The sequence below is a fragment of the Salmo salar genome, chromosome ssa23 (genome assembly GCF_905237065.1).
Source record: "Salmo salar chromosome ssa23, Ssal_v3.1, whole genome shotgun sequence".
NCBI lineage: Eukaryota > Metazoa > Chordata > Actinopteri > Salmoniformes > Salmonidae > Salmo > Salmo salar.
In genome coordinates, this window is record NC_059464.1 from 45,517,370 (window position 1) to 45,543,210 (window position 25,841).

Consider the following 25,841-nt stretch of genomic DNA (forward strand, 5'->3'; position numbering starts at 1 on the left):
GTGGGGATGACGTCATCGATGCACTTACTAATGAAACCGGTGACTGATGTGGTAAACTCCTCAATGCCATTGGATGAATCCCGGAACATATTCCAGTCTGCTCTAGCAAAACAGTCCCATAGCTTAGCATCCGCTTCATCTGACCTATTCCGTATTGAGCGTATTGTCACTGGTACTTCCTGTTTGAGTTTTTGCTTGTAAGGAGGAATCAGGATGATAAAGTTATGATCAGATTTTCCAAATGGAGGGCGACAGAGAGCTTTCTACGCCTTCCCTGTAGCTCAGTAGGTAGAGCATGGTGTTTGCAACCCCAGGGTTGTGGGTTCGCTTCCCACGGGGGGCCAGCACAGAAAAAACAAAAATCTATGAAATGTATGCATTCACTACTGTAAGTCGCTCTGGATAAGAGCGTCTGCTAACTGACTAAAATGTTAAATGTAAAATGTATCTCTGTGAGTTAAGGTGATCTAAAGGTTTTTCACCTGTCGTTGCATACTGGTGGAAATGTGATAAGACGGATTTCAGTTTTCCTGCATTAAAATCACTGGTCACTAGGAACGCCACCTCGAGATGAGCGTTTCTTGTTTGCTTAAACAACTTGTTGAGTGTGGTCTTAGTGCCAGACTAATATGTCTTCCCTCAGACTAATATGTCTTCCCTCAGACTAATATGTCTTGCCTCAGACTAATGTCTTTCCTCAGACTAATGTGTCTTCCCTCAGACTAATGTGTCTTCCCTCAGACTGTCTTTCCTCAGACTAATGTGTCTTCCCTCAGACTGTCTTCCCTCAGACTAATATGTCTTGCCTCAGACTAATGTCTTTCCTCAGACTAATGTGTCTTCCCTCAGACTAATGTGTCTTCCCTCAGACTGTCTTTCCTCAGACTAATGTGTCTTCCCTCAGACTAATGTGTCTTCCCTCAGACTAATGTCTTCCCTCAGACTAATATGTCTTCCCTCAGACTAATGTCTTCCCTCAGACTAATGTGTCTTCCCTCAGACTAATGTCTTTCCTCAGACTAATATGTCTTCCCTCAGACTAATGTGTCTTCCCTCAGACTAATGTGTCTTCCCTTAGACTAATGTGTCTTCCCTCAGACTAATGTGTCTTCCCTCAGACTAATGTGTCTTTCCTCAGACTAATGTGTCTTCCCTTAGACTAATGTGTCTTCCCTCAGACTAATGTGTCTTCCCTCAGACTAATGTCTTCCCTCAGACTAATATGTCTTCCCTCAGACTAATGTCTTCCCTCAGACTAATATGTCTTCCCTCAGACTAATATGTCTTCCCTCAGACTAATATGTCTTCCCTCAGACTAATATGTCTTCCCTCAGACTAATGTGTCTTCCCTCAGACTAATGTGTCTTCCCTCAGACTAATGTCTTCCCTCAGACTAATATGTCTTCCCTCAGACTAATGTGTCTTCCCTCAGACTAATGTGTCTTCCCTCAGACTAATGTCTTCCCTCAGACTAATGTCTTTCCTCAGACTAATGTGTCTTCCCTCAGACTAATGTGTCTTCCCTCAGACTAATGTCTTCCCTCAGACTAATGTCTTCCCTCAGACTAATATGTCTTCCCTCAGACTAATATGTCTTCCCTCAGACTAATGTGTCTTCCCTCAGACTAATGTGTCTTCCCTCAGACTAATGTGTCTTCCCTCAGACTAATGTGTCTTCCCTCAGACTAATGTCTTCCCTCAGACTAATATGTCTTCCCTCAGACTAATGTCTTCCCTCAGACTAATATGTCTTCCCTCAGACTAATGTCTTCCCTCAGACTAATGTGTCTTCCCTCAGACTAATGTGTCTTCCCTCAGACTAAGGTGTCTTCCCTCAGACTAATGTGTCTTCCCTCAGACTAATGTCTTCCCTCAGACTAATATGTCTTCCCTCAGACTAATGTGTCTTCCCTCAGACTAATGTGTCTTCCCTCAGACTAATGTGTCTTCCCTCAGACTAATGTGTCTTCCCTCAGACTAATGTGTCTTCCCTCAGACTAATGTGTCTTCCCTCAGACTAATGTGTCTTCCCTCAGACTAAGGTGTCTTCCCTCAGACTAATGTGTCTTCCCTCAGACTAATGTGTCTTCCCTCAGACTAATGTGTCTTAGACAGTCAGCGGCTCTGTGGGATGAGCTATTGAGAAGGTTCTGAAGCTTCATTCAGTGCTTTAACCCAGCGGGCAAAGCTGGTTGAAGTGATGTCATTACAGCCAGTTTACAACAATTTCAACCAATTAATATTCATCTGATTATAATGATGTCATTTCAAACATTATTGCCCGCTGAGAAAAACACAGGAAGTAATGGACGGAAAGAAAAAGAAAGGATAAAGCCATTGTTTAGGTAGTTATTTCTTTATAAAATGATTTCAGCATTTATATATATAACACTTTTTTGACATCAGCAAACCTCTCCAATAAACACGATATTATTAGAAGCCATACAAACACATTTATAATTTATACATAAACGTCGGACTCAAAGCCCAAATATAGCAACATTCGTCAGTACTTTTTCAGTATTTGTATATATTTTTAAACACCCTTGCAGAGAATTTATTATTATTACTTTTTAGCAAACAATAAGGAAAAGAAAGGACATCCCATTGACGAAGATTCATTCAAGCCAATGAATATTCATGATAATTCAGTGGGTTATTACACAAATACCATATACTTTCAAAAAGGACCACTTACTGTAGGTTGGCAACGAAAGAAATGAAGACACATCTAGATCAACACAAACATTCAATTGTTTTCGATTTTCAGATTTTCTTGTCTGGCAAAAATGTTATAATTGTTCTCTGTATTATAAAGCAATGTTGTAATTGGTCTTTTTTTTTTTACCTAGAACAGCAGCGATTTATTTCATATAAACGTACACTTTATATTCTCCTTTATCTTTATGACAACTCCCCAAAAAATACCTAGTTTGATACAGCAAGCCAGTGTTACAGTAGTTTACGGAACAGAAACTGGATGGATAGTAGCAACCGTTGCATGGGGGAATTATTGCAATGCACATCAAACACAGTTGCTCAATCAATGATGCCCTTGAGAGAAAAGTTCTCCTTCACACGTAGAAATACAATAGCAGCCCAAGATGGCCGCCCTGTAGTCATGATGCCAGGGTGCCAATGTTCATTCTAGTGTAATTCTGTGCTTATAGTGCAATCATTATATATATATTTTTAAATCTCTCATGGATACCATAATATGAACATAAAAGTCCATGTTATCACTGGTATGGTACTAGACATATTATTTCAAAATAAAGCAGTGAAAGGGATGAGGACTATCAGTGGCTATGAAAAAGCTGTATCAGAAACATCTATTTGAGCAAATTCATGCAACAACGCACATATAAATATTACACTGAGTTTTACACTTCACACACACACGCACGCACGCACGCACGCACACACACACACACACACACACACACACACACACACACACACACACACACACACACACACACACACACACACACACACTTTAGTTTAAGTCTTTTCCTTAGTTGTTTAGGCCTTGCTCAAGAACAAGACTTTGTTTTGTAAGCGGATCATACAACTCCCTGAAAAGATTATGTCCGTGAAAAATATGGCCTTTTTACATCAATTTGTCACACAGATCGACGACCCAAATCCACAATAGTCTCACAGAAACAGTATATATAAAGTACATAAAACGCCATTGATAAGAAATATAATAATATCTATTTTTTATTTTTTTTATTTTTATTTTTTAATACTTACAGTATCAGTGCAATCAGAAAGTGATATTTCAGACAAGGGTTTTATAGACCTATGACGTTCACAATATCTGGCTCGTTTGTTGTTTCAAGTACATTTTTATGAGGTTAGGGAGCCTTGAAGGTATAATAACTAGACCTACCGTTGCCCTTAAACTGCTAGGATCGAAGGCTCTAGATGGGCGACATGGGGATTATAATCACACTCTATTACAGATTGCACTGCGTTGCGATGAACTGAAAATATATTTTACACTGATATTTTAACCTGCTTGTGTGGAACCAACGCGTGATTTTATTATTATTATTATTTATTTTTTCGCAATATACGTAAATATTTTACATACAGTATCTAATTTTTTTATGCTAATTTGTGCAAACCACAATGGCATTTCTCTCTCTCTCTCTCTCTCTCTCTCTCTCTTTTAGTGGGTGAACTACCCTAGCCTGGTCCCAAATCTGTTTGTGCCGTGGTCATTGTAGGAGTGGTCTATGGTCATTGTAGGCGTTGGCAAGACAGCACAAACAGATTAGAAACCAGGCTAGAACACCCCAACCGCTGCCATAACATGATTATATCTGGGGCCGTATGTATCAAGCGTCTCAGAGTAGGATAGCTGATCTAGGATCAGCCACCTAATATTATTCATTATGATATAAAAGGCAAAACATGATCCAAAATCTGCACTTCTGCTCTGATACACTTGATACATACGGCCCTGTTCTATGAGTAGTCTCAATCTGCCCAGGTCTGTCCAGCTGGTTCCTCCTCTACATTCTCCCAGCTGTCTGGTGCCACCCAGCCCCCGTTGAGCCCAGTTGTAGTGGCCCCGTAACTCTTCCCTGCGCCTACTGCCGCCATGCCACCACTATAGCCCTGTGTGATGTCACCCGTCTCCTCTGCCAGCTCGTCCTCGTCGATGAAGCCACACTTCTCGTCGCTGGTCAGCTCCGGGTCGGCCCATGGCTGCTTCTCGCCCGACGCAAAGATCCCGTAGAAGATGACCCCTCCGTAGTGAACCAGGGCAGCGATGAGGAACACCCACTGCCACTCCTCTCGAGTCTAGAGACAGGAAGTGATGCCAGAACACAGGAAATGGGAGCTCTGGTGAGTAAGATTTCAAATGTGTTTATAACAAGACAAATAAACTTGAACATAAAGTTTTGTTGGCGTGAAGGAACATACTTTGTCTCTATATGGTAAACCATAACAATTATAGTGGTATATTGTAGTTAACCAGTTGGAACTTGTAGAACATTTAAGTCACCAGCTGTTAACCACATACCCACCTCCAAAAAACGAACTAGCTTCCTGAAACAGAATGTGTACCTTGTTTTTGGTCATGGCCCCCACGATGAGTGGGCACACCATCCCTGACAGGGTTCCCACACCGTTAGATATACCCATCAGGATACTGGCATAGCGAGGGGCGATATCCAGGTGGTTCACATTGAAACCTACAAAATACATCGTTTTATGAAAACGGTCAAGAAGATAAACAGTCAGTATATGTGATTTAAAATCAGAATTTTAGGTTGAGTGAACACACAATTCAACCAGATAATTTATTCGACCTTATTAATTGCATATTTTACAGTGTGCCTTTCGAGCAAATGATAGTTACTACACATTGAATGTGTTTGTTAAGTGACAGAGACATGGTTGTTGTATTCAGTGCCTTTCAGCCCTGTAGCGTTCACCAAGCGAGTGTCCAAGTGAATATGTAGCGTTGTTATCTTTATATTTAAAAGGTTTATGACACAACATTATATACTGTACAGTATATCAGAATACCTTTATTTGAGGGTTCAGTTACACCCTAACACAATGGTCTGAAACTCCTATTTTAGAGGCCATATCATACCGGCAAGAAACATTATGCTGGCTTGCAAAGTCGTGTATAATTCCAACAATTTTAAGTTTTAATCATCCGCAACCTGCATTGAGAATGACTGCCGGAGTAGGGAAGATTGACTATTGAGACTACCTAAATCATATAAACTGGGAAAGCCATTTACTGAAACAAGCAATTATGAAAATGAACCTGCAATAGACTATGCTGGGAAATAGGATAATGAAGTGAGTGGTTTGGAGCAAAGATGAATTTGTAATTTTACTCAACAAGCTTGTTCAAGTTTAGCTCACCTCGAGCAGAGGTTGTTGAGTAAACAAACTAACCACATTAGCACAAATTCTTGTCCACTCAACTCACAGAATAACACTGATTAGGCAATTGTTTAAGTTGGCTTTTATTTATTTATTTATTACAGTGAACGCCGAAATATTACCTTTAAAAGGTGCATAGCCGACAAAGCTCGGAACATGATTAAATCCCGGGCCTAAAAGAGAGTGTTCAACTTGAACATTTAATTGTTTACAAAATCTTTCAAATGTTCTACCCCTCACCTGATATAGCGAAGCCACTGAAGCCCACAGCCATGACCAGGAAGGAGATGGCCACACCCTTGGTGTGAGAGAAACCGACCACAAGAAGCAAGGTGGCCTCCATTCCAAACCCTACACACAGGCAACAACAATACATTCTCACACACACACACATACACACAGGCATACACACATACACACAGGCAACAACAATACATTCTCACACACACACACATACACACAGGCATACACACATACACACAGGCAACAACAATACATTCTCACACACACACACATACACACAGGCATACACACATACACACAGGCAACAACAATACATTCTCACACACACACACATACACACAGGCATACACACATACACACAGGCAACAACAATACATTTTAGTCACTTAGCAGATACACTTTATCCAAAGTGACTTTCAATCAGTGCATTCAACTACAGTAGGTATAGTAAAACAACCTCATATCACAACCTTTGCAAGTGAAAAACCCTCTTAAAACAAGTCACTATCTGCCAACTCAGTGCAAGCAAGAGGAAAGGAAAACCCTATTACAGTTAGTATGCTTCTTTGTGACCTACAGCCTAGTTATTATCCTTGGTGACCTACAACCTAGTTATTATCCTTGGTGACCTACAACCTAGTTATTATCCTTGGTGACCTACAGTCTAGTTATTATCCTTGGTGACCTACAGTCTAGTTATTATCCTTGGTGACCTACAGCCCAGTTATTATCCTTGGTGACCTACAGCCTAGTTATTATCCTTGGTGACCTACAGTCTAGTTATTATCCTTGGTGACCTACAGTCTAGTTATTATCCTTGGTGACCTACAGCCTAGTTATTATCCTTGGTGACCTACAGCCTAGTTATTATCCTTGGTGACCTACAACCTAGTTATTATCCTTGGTGACCTACAGTCTAGTTATTATCCTTGGTGACCTACAGTCTAGTTATTATCCTTGGTGACCTACAGCCTAGTTATTATCCTTGGTGACCTACAGCCTAGTTATTATCCTTGGTGACCTACAGTCTAGTTATTATCCTTGGTGACCTACAGTCTAGTTATTATCCTTGGTGACCTACAGCCTAGTTATTATCCTTGGTGACCTACAGCCTAGTTATTATCCTTGGTGACCTACAGTCTAGTTATTATCCTTGGTGACCTACAGTCTAGTTATTATCCTTGGTGACCTACAGCCTAGTTATTATCCTTGGTGACCTACAGCCTAGTTATTATCCTTGGTGACCTACAGTCTAGTTATTATCCTTGGTGACCTACAGTCTAGTTATTATCCTTGGTGACCTACAGTCTAGTTATTATCCTTGGTGACCTACAGTCTAGTTATTATCCTTGTTGACCTACAGTCTACAATGTGATATGAACAGGTTAGGAATGTGTTATGTATAGGTTATGCATGTGTTATGAAGTCCTTATGAAGTCCTGACTAGAACCAAAAAATTGGATCATATTACTCCAGTGTTAGCCTCCCTACACTGGCTTCCTGTTAAGGCAAGGGCTGATTTCAAGGTTTTACTGCTAACCTACAAAGCATTACATGGGCTTGCTCCTACCTATCTTTCCGATTTGGTCCTGCCGTACATACCTACACGTACGCTACGGTCACAAGACGCAGGCCTCCTAATTGTCCCTAGAATTTCTAAGCAAACGGCTGGAGGTAGGGCTTTCTCCTATAGAGCTCCATTTTTATGGAATGGTCTGCCTACCAATGTGAGAGACGCAGACTCAGTCTCAACCTTTAAGTCTTTACTGAAGACTTATCTCTTCAGTAGGTCCTATGATTAAGTATAGTCTGGCCCAGGAGTGTGAAGGTGAACGGAAAGGCTGGAGCAACCAACCACCCTTGCTGTCTCTGCCTTGCCGGTTCCCCTCTTTCCACTGGGATTCTCTGCCTCTAACCCTTTTACAGAGGCTGAGTCACTGGCCTACTGGTGTTCTTCCATGCCGTCCATGGGAGGGGTGCGTCACTTGAGTGGGTTGAGTCACTGACGTGGTCTTCCTGTCTGGGTTGGCGCCCCCCCTTGGGTTGTGCCATGGCGGAGATCGTTGTGGGCTATACTCGGCCTTGTCTTAGGACGGTAAGTTGGTGGTTGGAGACATCCCTCTAGTGGTGTGGGGGCTGTGCTTTGGCAAAGTGGGTGGGGTTATATCCTGCCTGTTTGGCCCTGTCCGGGGTATCATCGGATGGGGCCACAGTGTCTTCTGATCCCTCCTGTCTCAGCCTCCAGTATTTATGCTGCAGTAGTTTATGTGTCGGGGGGCTAGGGTCAGTCTGTTACATCTGGAGTATTTCTCTTGTCTTATCCGGTGTCCTGTGTGTATTTAAATATGCTCTCTCTAATTCTCTCTTTCTCTCTTTCTGTCTTTCTCTCGGAGGACCTGAGCCCTAGGACCATGCCTCAGGACTACCTGGTATGATGACTCCTTGCTGTCCCCAGTCCACCTGGCCGTGCTGCTGCTCCAGTTTCAACTGTTCTGCCTGCGGCTATGGAACCCTGACCTGTTCACCGGACGTGCTTGTTGCACCCTCGACAACTACTATGATTATTATTATTTGACCATGCTGGTCATTTATGAACATTTTAACATTTTAACATTTTGACCATGTTCTGTTATAATATCCACCCTGCACAGCCAGAAGAGGACTGGCCACCCCTCATAGCCTGGTTCCTCTCTAGGTTTCTTCCTAGGTTTTTGGCCTTTCTAGGGAGTTTTTCCTAGGGAGTTTTTCCTAGCCACCGTGCTTCTTTCACATGCTTTGCTTGCTGTTTGGGGTTTTAGGCTGGGTTTCTGTACAGCACTTTGAGAATATCAGCTGATGTACGAAGGGCTATATAAAAATAAATTTGATTTGATTTGAAATTTGATGTAGCTCATCCTTATCTCCACAGTTCATGATCTTCCAGACCATGACGGTGGAAGTTGACAGGATGATCTGTATAGATTATGAATGTGTTACAAAGTTTTCTATGTAGCCCTTTTGAAATCCCTATGTAGCCCTTATGAAGTCCTTATGAAGTCCTTATGTAGCCCTCACCTCCACAGTTCATGATCTTCCTGACGGTGGTAGTAGACAGGATGTTTCTGGTGCGAAGCCAGTCAGCCAGCTGTCCTCCGATGGGCACGATGATGGTCATCACCAAGTGAGGCAGGGCCGACACCATGCCCACCTGACAACATCAACATCAACAATAACATAAATACAAACATTAACAATAACATTAAGGGGCTTGATGATGGTCCTCAGTAAGTGTGGAGGTGCTGACAGCATGCACACCTGACAACACATACAGTAAACCATTAACATTTCAACATTCAAGTTGACCGTAATTAACATCGACATGGCAGTCAATGCCAAAACTGACAACCTATGAAATGGCCCATCTAGATACATATTTATTATGTGTCAAATTTCATTTCAGAAGTCTGTTTCCAACATGTGCGCAATTTCTCCTTGTTATGTTGTTCTGTGTTGAGATCTTTCAAACGCAGATTAGTTTGTCATTCATGGCCTTGACGTGTTCCCATGTATCATGATGTCATGATGTATCATAATGTCATGATGTATCATAATGTCATGATGTCATGATGTCATGATGTATTATGATGTCATGACGTATCATGATGTCATGACGTATCATGATAACAGTAATGGTGCAGGGTGCGGAGGGAGGAGAAAAGAGAGATATCATCTTTCAAGCTACACCTCTTAAATCCATCCTCCCAAATATGACAGCTCAAAAAATGTATATCCTAAAAAAAACAGTGATTGTCCCAGAACACATCTTCCTACGTGCTTTAACCACCCCTGACTCCAAATATCACACCAAGGCTATAATTCACACCCTGATCCACAAGAGGGCCAGCGATCCACCCAGCATCTGAATTATTACACCTGTCAGACCAGCCTGAGTTATATCGGCACTACTCTCCCTGGGAACAACGATCTAATTCAAACGCCAGGTCTGCATCCCAAAATGAAACGCTATTTACTACGTAGTGCACTACTTTTGATAGCCGGGCCAATAGGATGCCATTTAGGACGCAGACCAGCATGTGTCTGTGTTTGGTGTCTAGAGGACATTTTACCCTCAATGTTACGAAATGGAAATGAAATCCAACACTGGTACTCAGTAAAGCAATTGATACGCCCCGTACAAGTGATGTACAATGCATTTGACACAATGGATATTTTTTTTTATTAGAATGTCTGATGAGTTTTGTTTGTCCCGGTTACGTCTTACACAAATCAAGCCAACTATTCACACCTGGCTGGCATTGTGAGTGAACGGCTCATCATTTTACCTTGCTGATCTCGAAGCCGAACACCTCCTCGAAGTAGGCCGGCTGGCTGATGAGGAGGAGGTAAAAGGTCCAGCTCCTGCAGAAGTTGGCCACGATGATAGCATAGACGGGCATTGAGGTGAAGAACTTCCTCCATGGAGTCTTGTATTTCTGCAGAGCCATAGTTGTGTATAGCAGAGCACATGTCAGTTAGTTGGATAGGTGGAGAAGAGGAGGAGAAGGAGGAGAAGGAAGAGAACTCACGCTAGCAGGACCGAATAGTTCTTGACCCTCTCCGATGCTCTCCTCGATGTAACGTCTCTCCTCGGCGGTGATGGTGGGGTGAACCTCTGGGCTCTCATAGGACACCAGGATCCAGAACATGTACCAGAACATCCCAAAGCAGCCTAGAGCGAGAGACAGAGACAGAGAGAGAGAGAGAGGCAGAGAGAGAGAGAGAGAGAGAGAGACAGAGAGAGAGAGAGAGACAGACAGAGAGAGAGAGAGGAAAGAGAGAGTGAGAAAGAGAGAGAGTTATATTACTGTAAATCTGATTCATAAAATATGAGGTATATGTATATTTATGGGTTATTCCAGATTTAGTTTTTTAGTCAACAGACACAAATAAAGTCAAATAGACAATCTTGTCTCAAAAAGGATCCCCCTAGGACAGATATAGCTACTCTAAGAATAACTATGGACGGTGATTTAGCCAGGATAGTCCACTCAGTAACAAGTGCCACTGTTTTCCAGGTGATGAACCTACCGTACAGATAGAAGACGGAGGACCAGCCAGAGTACTGGACCAAGATCCCAGCCAGAGGCATGGCTATCACGGCACCAGCATATGATCCACAGAATGAGGTGGTGGCCAGACGGCTCCTCTCCAGTGGTGGGGCCCACTTACTCCAGATGCCATGACAGGCTGGGTAGGTCACTCCCTATGGAGGAACACATAGTATATGATATATTATATTATACATACACTACTGTTCAAAGGTTTGGGGTCACTTAGAAATGTCCTTGTTTTGAAAGAAAATTTTAAAAATTGTCCATTGAAATAACATCAAATTGATCAGAAATACAGTGTAGACATTGTTAATGTTGTTAATGACTATTGTAGCTGGAAATGGCAGATTTTTTATGGAATATCTACATAGGCGTACAGAGACCCATTATCAGCAACCATCACTCCTGTGTTCCAATGGCATGTTGTGTTAGCTAATCCAAATGTATCATTTAAAAGGCTAATTTATCATTAGAAAACCCTTTTGTAATTATGTTAGTACAGCTGAAAACTGTAGTTCTGATTAAAGAAGCAATAAAACTGGCCTTCTTTAGACTAGTTGAGTATCTGGAGCGTCAGCATTTGTGGGTTCGATTACAGGCTCAAAATGGCCAGAAACAATTAACTTTCTTCTGAAACTCGTCAGTCTATTCTTGTTCTGAGAAAGGAAGGCTATCCCATGTGAGAAATTGTCAAGAAACTGAAGATCTGGTACAACGCTGTGTACTACTCCCTTCACAGAACAGCGCAACCTGACTAACCAGAATAGAAAGAGGAGTGGGAGGCCCCGGTGCACAACTGAGCAAGAGGACAAGTACATTAGAGTGTCTAGTTTGAGAAACAGACGCCTCACAAGTCCTCAACTGGCAGCTTCATTAAATAGTACACACAAAACACCAGTCTCAATGTCAACAGTGAAGAGGCGACTCCAGGATGCTGGCCTTCTAGGCAGAGTTCCTCTGTCCAGTGTATGTGTTCTTTTGCCCATCTTAATCTTTTCATTTTATTGGTCAGTCTGAGATATGGCTTTTCCTTTGCAACTCTGCCTAGAAGGCCAGCATCCTGGAGCCGCCTCTTCACTGTTGACATTGAGACTGCTGTTTTGCGGGTACTATTTAATGAAGCTGCCAGTTGAGGACTTGTGTGGCGTCTGTTTCTTAAACTAGACACTCTAATGTACTTGTCCTCTTGCTCAGTTGTGCACCGGGGCCTCCCACTCCTCTTTCTATTCTGGTTAGAGCCAGTTTGCGCTGTTCTGTGAAGGGAGTAGTACACAGCGTTGTACCTGTCTGTTGAACAGACAGACTGACAGAGAAACGTACAAACCGACCGACTGACAGAGTGGGTCATGTAATTCAGTCCTGCATTCATTTCCCTCTTATATCCTGACCTTAAAATGACGCAGACAATTTCCAAATGACTTAACCAAATAGGATTTAATATCATCAAACAAATATTCAGTAATAAATCAGATTGGGATGAGTCAGTGTTTGTAAAGGGCACTGACAACTGAGCAGCCAGTTCTTCTCATTAGTCAAATACAAGCAAGATTATCATGTCTTATCAAAAACAAACTGACACGACACATCTGAGCTGAACTTTCCTACTCTGGATAAATGGGTTGAGGTGGGACTGCGGCTGTGTCAAATGGCAGCCTATTCGACCCTGGTCAAAAGTAGTGCACTGCTTAGGGAATAATATATATATGGAATCAGGTGTCATTTGAGACTATATATATGGAATAGGGTGCCATTTGAGACTATATATGAAATAGAGTACCATTACAGACTATATATGAAATAGAATGCCATTTGAGACTATATATGGAATAGAGTACCATTTGAGACTATATACGGAATAGGGTGCCATTTGAGACTATATATGGAATAGGGTGCCATTTGAGACTATATATGGAATAGGGTGCCATTTGAGACTATCATTGGAATAGAGGGCCATTTGAGACTATATATGGAATAGAGTACCATTTGAGACTATATATGAAATAGAGTACCATTTGAGACTATATATGGAATAGAGTACCATTTGAGACTATATATGGAATAGGGTGCCATTTGAGACTATATATGGAATAGAGGGCCATTTGAGACTATATATGGAATAGAGTACCATTTCAGACTATATATGGAATAGGGCGCCATTTGAGACACGACCTGAGACTGAGTCAGCCAGGGCAGATTCAAGCTAACGATCCTACTACGCCACAAAAAGAGAATTGCTCCCATAAATTTTCAATTACTCACTAAGTGGCACACAATCAACTATTGATAGACACAAATTGCTTGGGCTTGCTGTGGGAGTCACCCTGAAATGCTAATGTTTAATTTGCAGTAAGAAGTCGATGCACAAGGGAGGACGGAGCTCAGACACAGATTGCTTCTGTTTCTCCATTGAGGGATGGAGGGATGGAGGGATGGAAGGATGGATAGATAGAGGGATGGAGGGATGGAGAGATGGAGGGATAGAGAGCTGGAGGGATGGAGAGATGGAGGGATGGAGAGCTGGAGGGATGGAGGGATGGAGAGATGGAGAAATGGATGGATAGAGAGCTGGAGGGATGGAGAGATAGAGGGATGAGGGATAGAGAGCTGGAGGGATAGAGGGATGGAGGGATGGAGAGCTGGAGGGATGGAGAGATGGAAGGATGGAGAGATGGAGGGATAGAGAGATGGAGGGATGGAGAGATGGAGAGATGGAAGGATGGAGAGATGGAGGGATAGAGAGCTGGAGGGATGGAGAGATGGAAGGATGGAGAGATGGAGGGATAGAGAGATGGAGGGATGGATAGATGGAGGGATGGATAGATGGAGGGATGGAGAGATAGAAGGATGGAGGGTAGGAGGCTTCTATTCATAGGACAGGAGGATTAAAAAATGAACAAAAATAATAAAGGAAAGATGACCTTCAGTCTGATAGTGGTATTTCAGTCTGATAGTGGTATTTCAGTCTGATAGTGGTCCTTCAGTCTGATAGTGGTATTTCAGTCTGATAGTGGTATTTCAGTCTGATAGTGGTATTTCAGTCTGATAGTGGTATTTCAGTCTGATAGTGGTATTTCAGTCTGATAGTGGTCCTTCAGTCTGATAGTGGTATTTCAGTCTGATAGTGGTATTTCAGTCTGATAGTGGTATTTCAGTCTGATAGTGGTCCTTCAGTCTGATAGTGGTCCTTCAGTCTGATAGTGGTATTTCAGTCTGATAGTGGTATTTCAGTCTGATAGTGGTATTTCAGTCTGATAGTGGTATTTCAGTCTGATAGCGGTATTTCAGTCTGATAGCGGTATTTCAGTCTGATAGTGGTTCTTCAGTCTGATAGTGGTATTTCAGTCTGATAGTGGTATTTCAGTCTGATAGTGGTCCTTCAGTCTGATAGTGGTCCTTCAGTCTGATAGTGGTTCTTCAGTCTGATAGTGGTATTTCAGTCTGATAGTGGTCCTTCAGTCTGATAGTGGTATTTCAGTCTGATAGTGGTCCTTCAGTCTGATAGTGGTATTTCAGTCTGATAGTGGTATTTCAGTCTGATAGTGGTATTTCAGTCTGATAGTGGTCCTTCAGTCTGATAGTGGTCCTTCAGTCTGATAGTGGTATTTCAGTCTGATAGTGGTATTTCAGTCTGATAGCGGTATTTCAGTCTGATAGCGGTATTTCAGTCTGATAGTGGTATTTCAGTCTGATAGTGGTATTTCAGTCTGATAGTGGTCCTTCAGTCTGATAGTGGTCCTTCAGTCTGATAGTGGGCCTTCAGTCTGATAGTGGTTCTTCAGTCTGATAGTGGTATTTCAGTCTGATAGTGGTCCTTCAGACTGATATCGGTATTTCAGTCTGATAGTGGTATTTCAGTCTGATAGCGGTATTTCAGTCTGATAGTGGTATTTCAGTCTGATAGTGGTATTTCAGTCTGATAGTGGTATTTCAGTCTGATAGTGGTATTTCAGTCTGATAGTGGTATTTCAGTCTGATAGCGGTATTTCAGTCTGATAGCGGTATTTCAGTCTGATAGTGGTATTTCAGTCTGATAGTGGTATTTCAGTCTGATAGTGGTCCTTCAGTCTGATAGTGGTCCTTCAGTCTGATAGTGGGCCTTCAGTCTGATAGTGGTTCTTCAGTCTGATAGTGGTATTTCAGTCTGATAGTGGTCCTTCAGACTGATATCGGTATTTCAGTCTGATAGTGGTATTTCAGTCTGATAGCGGTATTTCAGTCTGATAGTGGTATTTCAGTCTGATAGTGGTCCTTCAGACTGATATCGGTATTTCAGTCTGATAGCGGTCCTTCAGTCTGATAGCGGTATTTCAGTCTGATAGTGGTATTTCAGTCTGATAGCGGTCCTTCAGTCTGATAGCGGTCCTTCAGTCTGATAGCGGTATTTCAGTCTGATAGTGGTATTTCAGTCTGATAGTGGTATTTCAGTCTGATAGCGGTCCTTCAGTCTGATAGTGGTCCTTCAGTCTGATAGCGGTATTTCAGTCTGATAGCGGTATTTCAGTCTGATAGTGGTATTTCAGTCTGATAGTGGTATTTCAGTCTGATAGTGGTATTTCAGTCTGATAGTGGTATTTCAGTCTGATAGCGGTCCTTCAGTCTGATAGTGGTATTTCAGTCTGATAGCGGTATTTCAGTCTGATAGTGGTATTTCAGTCTGATAGCGGTATTTCAGTCTGATAGTGGTCCTTCAGTCTGATAGTGGTATTTCAGTCTGATAGTGGTATTTCAGTCTGATAGTGGTATTTCAGTCTGATAGCGGTATTTCAGTCTGATAGTGGTATTTCAGTCTGATAGTGGTCCTTCAGTCTGATAGCGGTCCTTCAGTCTGATAGCAGTATTTCAGTCTGATAGCGGTATTTCAGTCTGATAGTGGTATTTCAGTCTGATAGTGGTATTTCAGTCTGATAGCGGTATTTCAGTCTGATAGCGGTCCTTCAGTCTGATAGCGGTCCTTCAGTCTGATAGCGGTATTTCAGTCTGATAGTGGTATTTCAGTCTGATAGTGGTCCTTCAGTCTGATAGCGGTGCTTCAGTCTGATAGTGGTCCTTCAGTCTGATACTGGTCCTTCAGTCTGATAGTGGTCTTTCAGTCTGATAGTGGTATTTCAGTCTGATAGCGGTATTTCAGTCTGATAGCGGTATTTCAGTCTGATAGTGGTCCTTCAGTCTGATAGTGGTATTTCAGTCTGATAGTGGTATTTCAGTCTGATAGTGGTATTTCAGTCTGATAGTGGTCCTTCAGTCTGATAGTGGTATTTCAGTCTGATAGTGGTTCTTCAGTCTGATAGCGGTCCTTCAGTCTGATAGCGGTATTTCAGTCTGATAGTGGTATTTCAGTCTGATACCGGTATTTCAGTCTGATAGCGGTATTTCAGTCTGATAGCGGTATTTCAGTCTGATAGCGGTATTTCAGTCTGATAGTGGTATTTCAGTCTGATAGTGGTATTTCAGTCTGATAGCGGTATTTCAGTCTGATAGCGGTATTTCAGTCTGATAGCGGTATTTCAGTCTGATAGTGGTATTTCAGTCTGATAGCGGTATTTCAGTCTGATAGCGGTATTTCAGTCTGATAGCGGTATTTCAGTCTGATAGTGGTGTTTCAGTCTGATAACGGTATTTCAGTCTGATAGTGGTATTTCAGTCTGATAGTGGTATTTCAGTCTGATAGCGGTATTTCAGTCTGATAGTGGTATTTCAGTCTGATAGCGGTCCTTCAGTCTGATAGTGGTATTTCAGTCTGATAGCGGTATTTCAGTCTGATAGCGGTATTTCAGTCTGATAGCGGTATTTCAGTCTGATAGTGGTCCTTCAGTCTGATAGTGGTATTTCAGTCTGATAGTGGTATTTCAGTCTGATAGTGGTATTTCAGTCTGATAGTGGTATTTCTGTCTGATAGTGGTATTTCAGTCTGATAGTGGTATTTCAGTCTGATAGTGGTATTTCAGTCTGATAGCGGTATTTCAGTCTGATAGTGGTCCTTCAGTCTGATAGTGGTATTTCAGTCTGATAGTGGTATTTCAGTCTGATAGCGGTATTTCAGTCTGATAGCGGTATTTCAGTCTGATAGTGGTATTTCAGTCTGATAGTGGTATTTCAGTCTGATAGTGGTATTTCAGTCTGATAGTGGTATTTCAGTCTGATAGCGGTTCTTCAGTCTGATAGCGGTATTTCAGTCTGATAGTGGTATTTCAGTCTGATAGTGGTATTTCAGTCTGATAGTCGTATTTCAGTCTGATAGTGGTCCTTCAGTCTGATAGCGGTATTTCAGTCTGATAGTGGTATTTCAGTCTGATAACGGTATTTCAGTCTGATAGCGGTATTTCAGTTTGATAGTGGTATTTCTGTCTGATAGTGGTATTTCAGTCTGATAGTGGTATTTCAGTCTGATAGTGGTATTTCAGTCTGATAGCGGTCCTTCAGTCTGATAGCGGTATTTCAATCTGATAGTGGTATTTCAGTCTGATAGCGGTATTTCAGTCTGATAGCGGTATTTCAGTCTGATAGTGGTCCTTCAGTCTGATAGTGGTATTTCAGTCTGATAGTGGTATTTCAGTCTGATAGTGGTATTTCAGTCTGATAGTGGTATTTCAGTCTGATAGTGGTCCTTCAGTCTGATAGCGGTATTTCAGTCTGATAGTGGTATTTCAGTCTGAGAGTGGTATTTCAGTCTGATAGTGGTCCTTCAGTCTGATAGTGGTCCTTCAGTCTGATAGCGGTATTTCAGTCTGATAGTGGTATTTCAGTCTGATAGTGGTATTTCAGTCTGATAGTGGTATTTCAGTCTGATAGTGGTCCTTCAGTATGATAGCGGTATTTCAGTCTGATAGTGGTCCTTCAGTCTGATAGTGGTATTTCAGTCTGATAGTGGTATTTCAGTCTGATAGTGGTATTTCAGTCTGATAGTGGTCCTTCAGTCTGATAGTGGTATTTCAGTCTGATAGTGGTATTTCAGTCTGATAGTGGTATTTCAGTCTGATAGTGGTATTTCAGTCTGATAGTCGTATTTCAGTCTGATAGTGGTCCTTCAGTCTGATAGCGGTATTTCAGTCTGATAGTGGTATTTCAGTCTGATAACGGTATTTCAGTCTGATAGTGGTATTTCAGTCTGATAGTGGTATTTCAGTCTGATAGTGGTATTTCAGTCTGATAGTGGTATTTCAGTCTGATAGTGGTATTTCAGTCTGATAGTGGTCCTTCAGTCTGATAGTGGTATTTCAGTCTGATAGTGGTATTTCAGTCTGATAGTGGTATTTCAGTCTGATAGTGGTATTTCAGTCTGATAGTGGTATTTCAGTCTGATAGTGGTATTTCAGTCTGATAGTGGTATTTCAGTCTGATAGTGGTCCTTCAGTCTGATAGTGGTATTTCAGTCTGATAGTGGTATTTCAGTCTGATAGTGGTATTTCAGTATGATAGTGGTATTTCACCGCTGCTACATCCTCCTTTTCCTTCTCTATTTGGTGTGATTTGATTTGATGATGGCGTCACGTGGGTTTCCTTTCTTTAGTTTATTTGTCTTTAAAGGTGAGCAACCCTACACCTCTCCCCCCACATTTCCCAGGTATGTTTCTTGTTTTCTCTAAAGCTCAGGGTCAGGCATGACAGAGTCTAAGAGCTTCCTCACAAAAACAGCATACAGTACATTGAATGCAGGTACACAGATAGAATGACGCTGCAGTTTTAAAGTGTACATATTTTCAAATGCATTTTCTGTGTAACTGTGTACACAGATATAATGCTTCCACTTACACTAGTGCTTTAGTGATATGGTATTCCAATCCTATGATCTCTGTGATGATCTTGAATGAACACCAAAAGTCTAGAAATAAACACTGCCATAATACTGATGCACAACGAGAAGCAGAAAAGGCAGATTTGTTAGCAGTAGATGTGTCTTGTGGACCTTTCTCATGTTATTAAGGTCTCACACCTATTGGTTTATTTTAATGCTGATATGCATAATTAATGACAAGGTCTCCCTCGGGAAAGAAGTGTTCTGACCTCAATGGAAGGTTAAACAACGTGTGTGATATAGGAGCAAACCAACCAATCAGCAGCCCACAGTCTTACCTCCACCAGACCTTGTAGTATCCGAACACAGATGACGCAGCGATAGTCCACCCGGGCAGCGGAGGGGATGAGCATGTTGAGGGTGGACGTGAGGAAGATGGCTAGCCCAAACACTCTGCGAACAAAGAGAAACAACGGAAATACTATTTGTAATCCATCCAATCACAATCCCATACATTAGCTGGCCCTAGCATATCAATTGAATGAATACTGTGCTGTAAACCAAAGTGGACATAAAATACTGTACATGGACCGACATGGAATTATGTTCAACAAAATGCTTTCATTATTTTCATATTTCATGTACAGCTAAAATAATCATATTTTCTCTCTATGTGTTCTAACTATCATGCTGGACATTTAAAACATAAAAAGAATCAAGATATGAGAAAAGAAAGAACAAAATAAAACGTGTTCATTTCAGCGGAAGCTTCGTTTAGGGGTGAAATGACAAGGTGAGGACAGTCTGTTACGGCAGAAGGCGCTCAGCTGGGACAGACTAGAGACGGTCCCTGCTGAATTACACTAAACCATCTCTTATCATCTCAATCCTGTCTCAACGTGGATAGGAATATAATAAAATACATGGATATTTTAGTCATTTAGCAGACGCTCTTATCCAGGGCGATTTACAGAATAGAATAGAATATCGCCTATTTCCACAGGAATGATTTTGTATGGTTGTGTATATAGCCTATAATGTTGTCTAATGAAACGCGAACATTTTTATTTTAAAGCAACAATTGGGAAATAAAAATGATAGGCCTATTTGTTCATTTTTATCTCGTCCTATCTGTGAACACTTGAGCGCAAATAACATGTCTGGCATTACTAGTGCCCGTTGCCATGCCTCCCACCGAGTTAAAAATAAAAAATAAAAAAAGATCCGAAACGGTAGTCCCGTGGGAGCTCATTATCACGAGGAGGCACGAGGAGGCACGCCTCGAGCCGGTAATAGAATCCCCAATATCTGGCGGGAGGTCAGAGTCCTCCTCCGTGATACCAGCTAAATCCACCCGTCTGACACACATCTGGATTTAACAAGTGTCTGCTTTAAACTGAAACGGTGTTACTCTGGTTATACATCTGGATTTAACAAGTGTCTGCTTTAAACTGAAACGGTGTGACTCTGGTTATACATCTCACAGGTAGATGTCAACCAAAAAAGTAACAGAACTGAACTGTGGTGAAGTTTCAGCGCAGCTAGAATAGAACAGAAAGGAATATAATATAATATATTAACTGTGTTACGCCTACTTTATTTTTTTCCCAAAGAAAACTTCAGTATAGATACATGTTATACTATTTAATATGGTTAAAATACCCCAAAAAATGGGATGATATTTACCTGTTTGCTGCCAGTCGTGAGCATATCCACCCTCCGGGTATTTGAGTGACTATGTAGCCCCAGAAGAAGGAACCGTGGATCATCCCCACCGTCTCTGGATCCCAGTTGAACTTCGCTTTCTTCCCATAACCAAACAATAACACATAGAAACACCAGATGAGTTATTAATGAACCATATGCATAACAATGTCCTGATTGTCCTCTTTTTTTTCTGAAAATAAACATTATCAAGTAAAATTGTGTGAAAGGTATTAATACAGGCTTTGGATTCTTATAAGGCCATTTCAACAAGAAAATGTTGCTTGGGCCAACAGAAAGGGATGGGGAAAAAGGATCAAAGTTGGAATTCCAACTCTATTCATTTGCTAATTTAAGTTTGCAGACTTTATGTCTAATGATAAAAAGTCGTGATGACTGCAGGGCTTATGTGGGCTATGGTGTCTGTTTGTTGGATGACTCATTCAACTGAAATCGTGCCTTTGCTATCTCAGATGCAGAAGAAGAGCGGGCGGGGGACTGGGTCATATCGTTCCCATTCCTATTGGCAACCAATTCACCGCTTATATAGTGCACTGCTTTTGACCAGGTCCCATAGGAAGTAGTGTTCCATTTGAGGGCCCCTAGGGTTCTGGTAAAAACCAGTTCACTATGTATGGAATAGGGTGTCATTTGGGACGCAGCTAAAATACGGCAGGCACCTCTGTGATGATGATCTTGCCGTCCTTGTGTATGGTACTGTTATTGACCATGCCCACGATAGCCACGCCCAGGTTACACCGGATACCGAAGGAGATGCAGAAACCGAGGCCGCTCATGATGGCGATGATGTAACGGCGAGGGAGGCCGAAGCACGTGCAGTCACATAAAGGCGGTTTCTTCTCCTGCTGCTCCGAAGGCCGTCCGTCCTCCGTTAACTCGATCACCTCACCTGTCTTCTGACGTTTCTCCACCACCCTTTTAGACCAAACAGGCACCCGTAGGACTATTAATAACATCCTGTATTTCCTTAAAAAATAAATATTTGTCTATTCTTGTAATTATCAGGCTTATTTAAAAGTTACATGGCAAACAGTTTGGCTTTTAAATTGAATAGGCCTATAGGCTAAGCTAATTAACACCAGATAGATGATGGCTACGGCGAGAAAGTGGGGACATTTCGTTGTATTATAAGGTAAAGAATAAGGATATATGCACTTATTTTGAATGTTTTGAAGGAAATTCTGGAAGATCATTCGGATTGGTGTGAAAAAAGTGTTTATTCTCTAAATTAAACTGAATCACCTTCTGTTTGTCTCTTTTATTCATATTTTTCTTTAAAAATATATATATATATTTTTACTCGTTCTTCAAATATTGAAACATAATTTAAAATAGCATGGAAATTTGTAGTAATTGTATTCTGAAGTGCAAATCAAGAGTTAGAATGCTGATGTTATTTGTGAAACTATAACATTTTTACCGTTCAATGTTCCGTTCAGTGTTTAAATTCCACCTGTTCTAAGAACGACAGCTTGGCTAAATGAATACAATAAAAGGACCTTCGTACCGCATTGCAGCAGTACACAGACAGCACTGAACTTACATGTATGCTACATATAGACTGTCTGTGTCGGTATACTGAGAGCTCAGTAAGATAACCAATTAAATGTATTAAGATCGAGTTTTGCATTTTATTAGATTAAAATGTAAGACGTATCATAACAAATTATAGGCTACTAAATTCGACAGATGTGATAAAATAAGATTGCATAGGAAAACCAAGAGTCTTCTGCCAACATTGTATTGTGTGATGTATCACGGCATTACTATTCAGTGGAATGGTTAACACCTCCAACCACAGGGAATAGAAACACTATAATGAATAAACCATGACAGAAAAAAAATAGATGTTTCAAAAAATAGATTGCTAATAAAATGCAATGTAAAACATTTTTATTAGCTCTTACAATTGTATATGTGTTTTACAAATTTGTTTCAATCAATCATCAATCTTTATAGTGAAAAGCACATTATTTTCAGTCACGAAAAACGAAATTAATTAGCCTAAATAATGCTTTTGGAAAGTCACGTGTTTCAAACCCTGACAATTTAGAATGATCATGTTTTTCTATCATTTTAAAATTATTCGATCAAAACCTGAATTTAGAAACAAGTAATGTGATCACCATGGTAGCCTATATATATATCGAGTATTTTCCGTCATCGGAGTAGCCTACAATTTTCCTATCAAAATCCATTCCCTGATTCCAATGCAGTGTCGCATTTTACACGACCACAAAGAATGACAGTTGCTATCTAACAGATCGATCTTGGTTAATACTGATGAATATATAACGTAACAGATATCGCCGACCCCTTATGTCACGACGCGTTCTGATGCATTAATTATTTAAAACACAACCCTCACTCTCCCGGGAACTATCTGATCCTTAAATATTCGACCACTCTGATATTATTGTGCATTTCCACTTCCTGTCCTGTTGATAATTAATCTAAAAATATGTGGGTTTTTTTTTCTCTTTTGAATTTAGTCCAGAATCACAGCAACCAATTTGCAAGTGAGATTTTATTTCTCATGGGGTTTGGGTGTTAGTGAGATTTTTTTTCTCTCATTGCCTGGATGAGACAGGAAGCAATTCACACCTGCATTACATATGGATATAGATTTTAACATTTAAATTCCCTATTTACGCTTTTTATTTTTTATTTTGTATTTGTTTTAGCGTAATCCGAGGTGAAAAGCAGACAGAGAGAAGGGGGAAGGGTTCCAGCTACTTATTTTACCTGTACAGATGGCCGAAGGTCTTTCCTGCCAAATTCTTCAGCACTTCTTTACTGGGCGGGAAAGCCCGATGCTTAACGGGTTCGGGATCGGATTCCATGATTCCAAATTCTTCTTGATTTCTGCTCGATTTCTTTTATATTACGATAAATAATTCAAATATGAAATATTGCTAAACATATTCGGTAAAATGTGAATCCGAATGATGTGCCTCTTTCTCGGTAGAAAATCGAGGTTTAGACATCCAATGCCAGGTGTGTTGAATGAGCTGAGAAAAAAAAAACGATTATATTGCAGAATTAGGCGACCAATCTGATATGGTATGGTTTCACAGTCACAAAACAGTCTGATAAATCTTCCTTTGCCTTATGCAATGTACATCCATTCAGTGCCATCTTGTAGGCTACAGATCCCAGTCAATTGCTAAAATAAAAAAATAAAAAAATAAAATCACCCTCTTGATAACGTTTGAAATGTGTCCATAATATGATAAGATCATGAGAGAAACAACGTCGATGATTATGCGGAAAAGGTCAAAATTGTATGGCTATTTTCCAGCGGAAGAAGCTCCACTCTCCCTTATCTTTCGTGACGATCTACAGTGAGGCAGGTAGCGGTTAGGAGAACATTCAGCACCACGGAGAGCGAACGGCTGCGCGCGCCCAGTCAGCTGTGTCATGTACCTGTCGACAGCTCCGCTCCGTGGCGCGCGATACACAACACATGCGCACACTCGTCTCTCTTTACCAGGGGTGTGTTCATATTGGCAAGGTTGATGTACATACAGTGTACACACTTCGTGACTAAAACGTGATTAATGTTTAAGCTGCATCCTGACGGGTTGCGTCACTGCCTGGCATTGGCAACTGCTCGGCATCCGACCGTAAGGCACTACAGAGGGTAGTGCGTACGACCCAGAACATCACTGGGGCCAAGCTTCCTGCCATCCAGGACCTCTATACCAGGTGGTATCAGAGGAAGGCCCTAAAAATTGTCAAAGACTCCAGCCACCCTAGTCATAGACTGTTCTCTCTGCTACCGCACGGCAAGCGGTACCAGAGCACCAAGTCTAGGTCCAAGAGGCTTCTAAACAGCTTCTACCCCCAAGCCATAAGACTCCTGAACAGCTAATCAAATTGCTACCCAGACTATTTGTATTGCCCCCCTCCCTCCCCTTCATATACGCTGCTGCTACTCTCTGTTATTATCTATCCATAGTCACTTTAATAACTCTACCTACATGTACATATTACCTCAATTACCTCGACACCGGTGCCTCCGCACATTGACTCCGTACCGGTGACCCCTGCATATAGCCCCGTCATTGTTATTTTTGCTGCTCTTTAATTATTTGTTATTGTTATCTCTTAATTATTTAAAAATAATGATCTCTTATTTTCTTAAAACTACATTGTTGGTTAACGGCTTGTCAGTAAGCATTTCACTGTAAGATCTACACCTGTTGTATTCTGCGCATGTGACAAATACAATTTGATTTGATTTGAAATCCAAAACGTTGGTCCTCAGTTTAGAGCCTCTGTAAGCCCTAGTCATGTTTTTTTATGCCTTTCTTTCTCTCCATCTCTCCATCTCTGGCAGTTAACAGTTATATTTCAATGGGCCATTCCAGGGCTCTAGGGGGGTACTATGGTAACCAGATTACGATATGAATCAAGTCCTATAGGGTAAGGATCATCAACTAGATTCAGCCGCTGGACGATTTTGCCTTGAGCGGATGGTCAGGGGGCCGGAACAATTTACAAATAATAATGCAAATTGACCACAAGAAGCTCAAATAGATATCATATTTGACTAAAACACAAACATTTCAAACCCTGTTTACATTTGCATACGATCGCATAAACTCAGCAAAAAAAGAAACATCCTCTCACTGTCAACTGTGTTTATTTTCAGCAAACTTAACATGTGTAAATATTTGTATGAACATAACAAGATTCAACAACTGAGACATAAACTGAACAAGTTCCACAGACATGTGACTAACAGAAATTGAATAATGTGTCCCTGAAACACCGGTCTAATGTCCATTGCTCGTGTTTCTTGCCCCAAGCAAGTCTCTTCCTATTGGTGTCCTTTAGTAGTGGTTTCTTTGCAGCAATTTGACCATGAAGGCCTGATTCACACAGTCTCCTCTGAACAGTTGATGTTGAGATGTGTCTGTTACTTGAACTCTGTGAAGCATTTATTTAGGTTGCAATTTCTGAGGCTGGTAACTCCAATGAACTTATCCTCTGCAGCAGAGGTAACTCTGGGTCTTCCTTTCCTGTGGCGGTTCTCATGAGAGCCAGTTTCATCATAGCGCTTGATGGTTTTTGCGACTGCACTTGAAGAAACTTTCAAAGTTCTTGAAATGTTCCACATTGAC

The 25,841-nt window shown here is 41.3% G+C and overlaps 1 protein-coding gene across 1 annotated transcript; it reads right to left on the reverse strand.

The window, feature by feature from the left end:
• Nucleotides 1–2,340: 2,340 nt before the first annotated feature.
• On the reverse strand, nt 2,341–24,234 carry slc17a6a (solute carrier family 17 member 6a). The gene is made up of 11 exons (XM_014170322.2): nt 23,458–24,234; nt 21,372–21,627; nt 20,674–20,792; nt 19,326–19,440; nt 11,233–11,407; nt 10,731–10,873; nt 10,488–10,637; nt 9,220–9,352; nt 6,163–6,273; nt 5,086–5,213; nt 2,341–4,818 (listed from the first exon to the last, which is right to left on the reverse strand). Exons 1-11 carry the CDS (start codon nt 23,553–23,555, stop codon nt 4,492–4,494), a joined length of 1,755 nt encoding a protein of 584 aa, XP_014025797.1. The 5' UTR covers nt 23,556–24,234; the 3' UTR covers nt 2,341–4,491.
• Between the last annotated feature and the right edge of the window lie 1,607 nt (nt 24,235–25,841).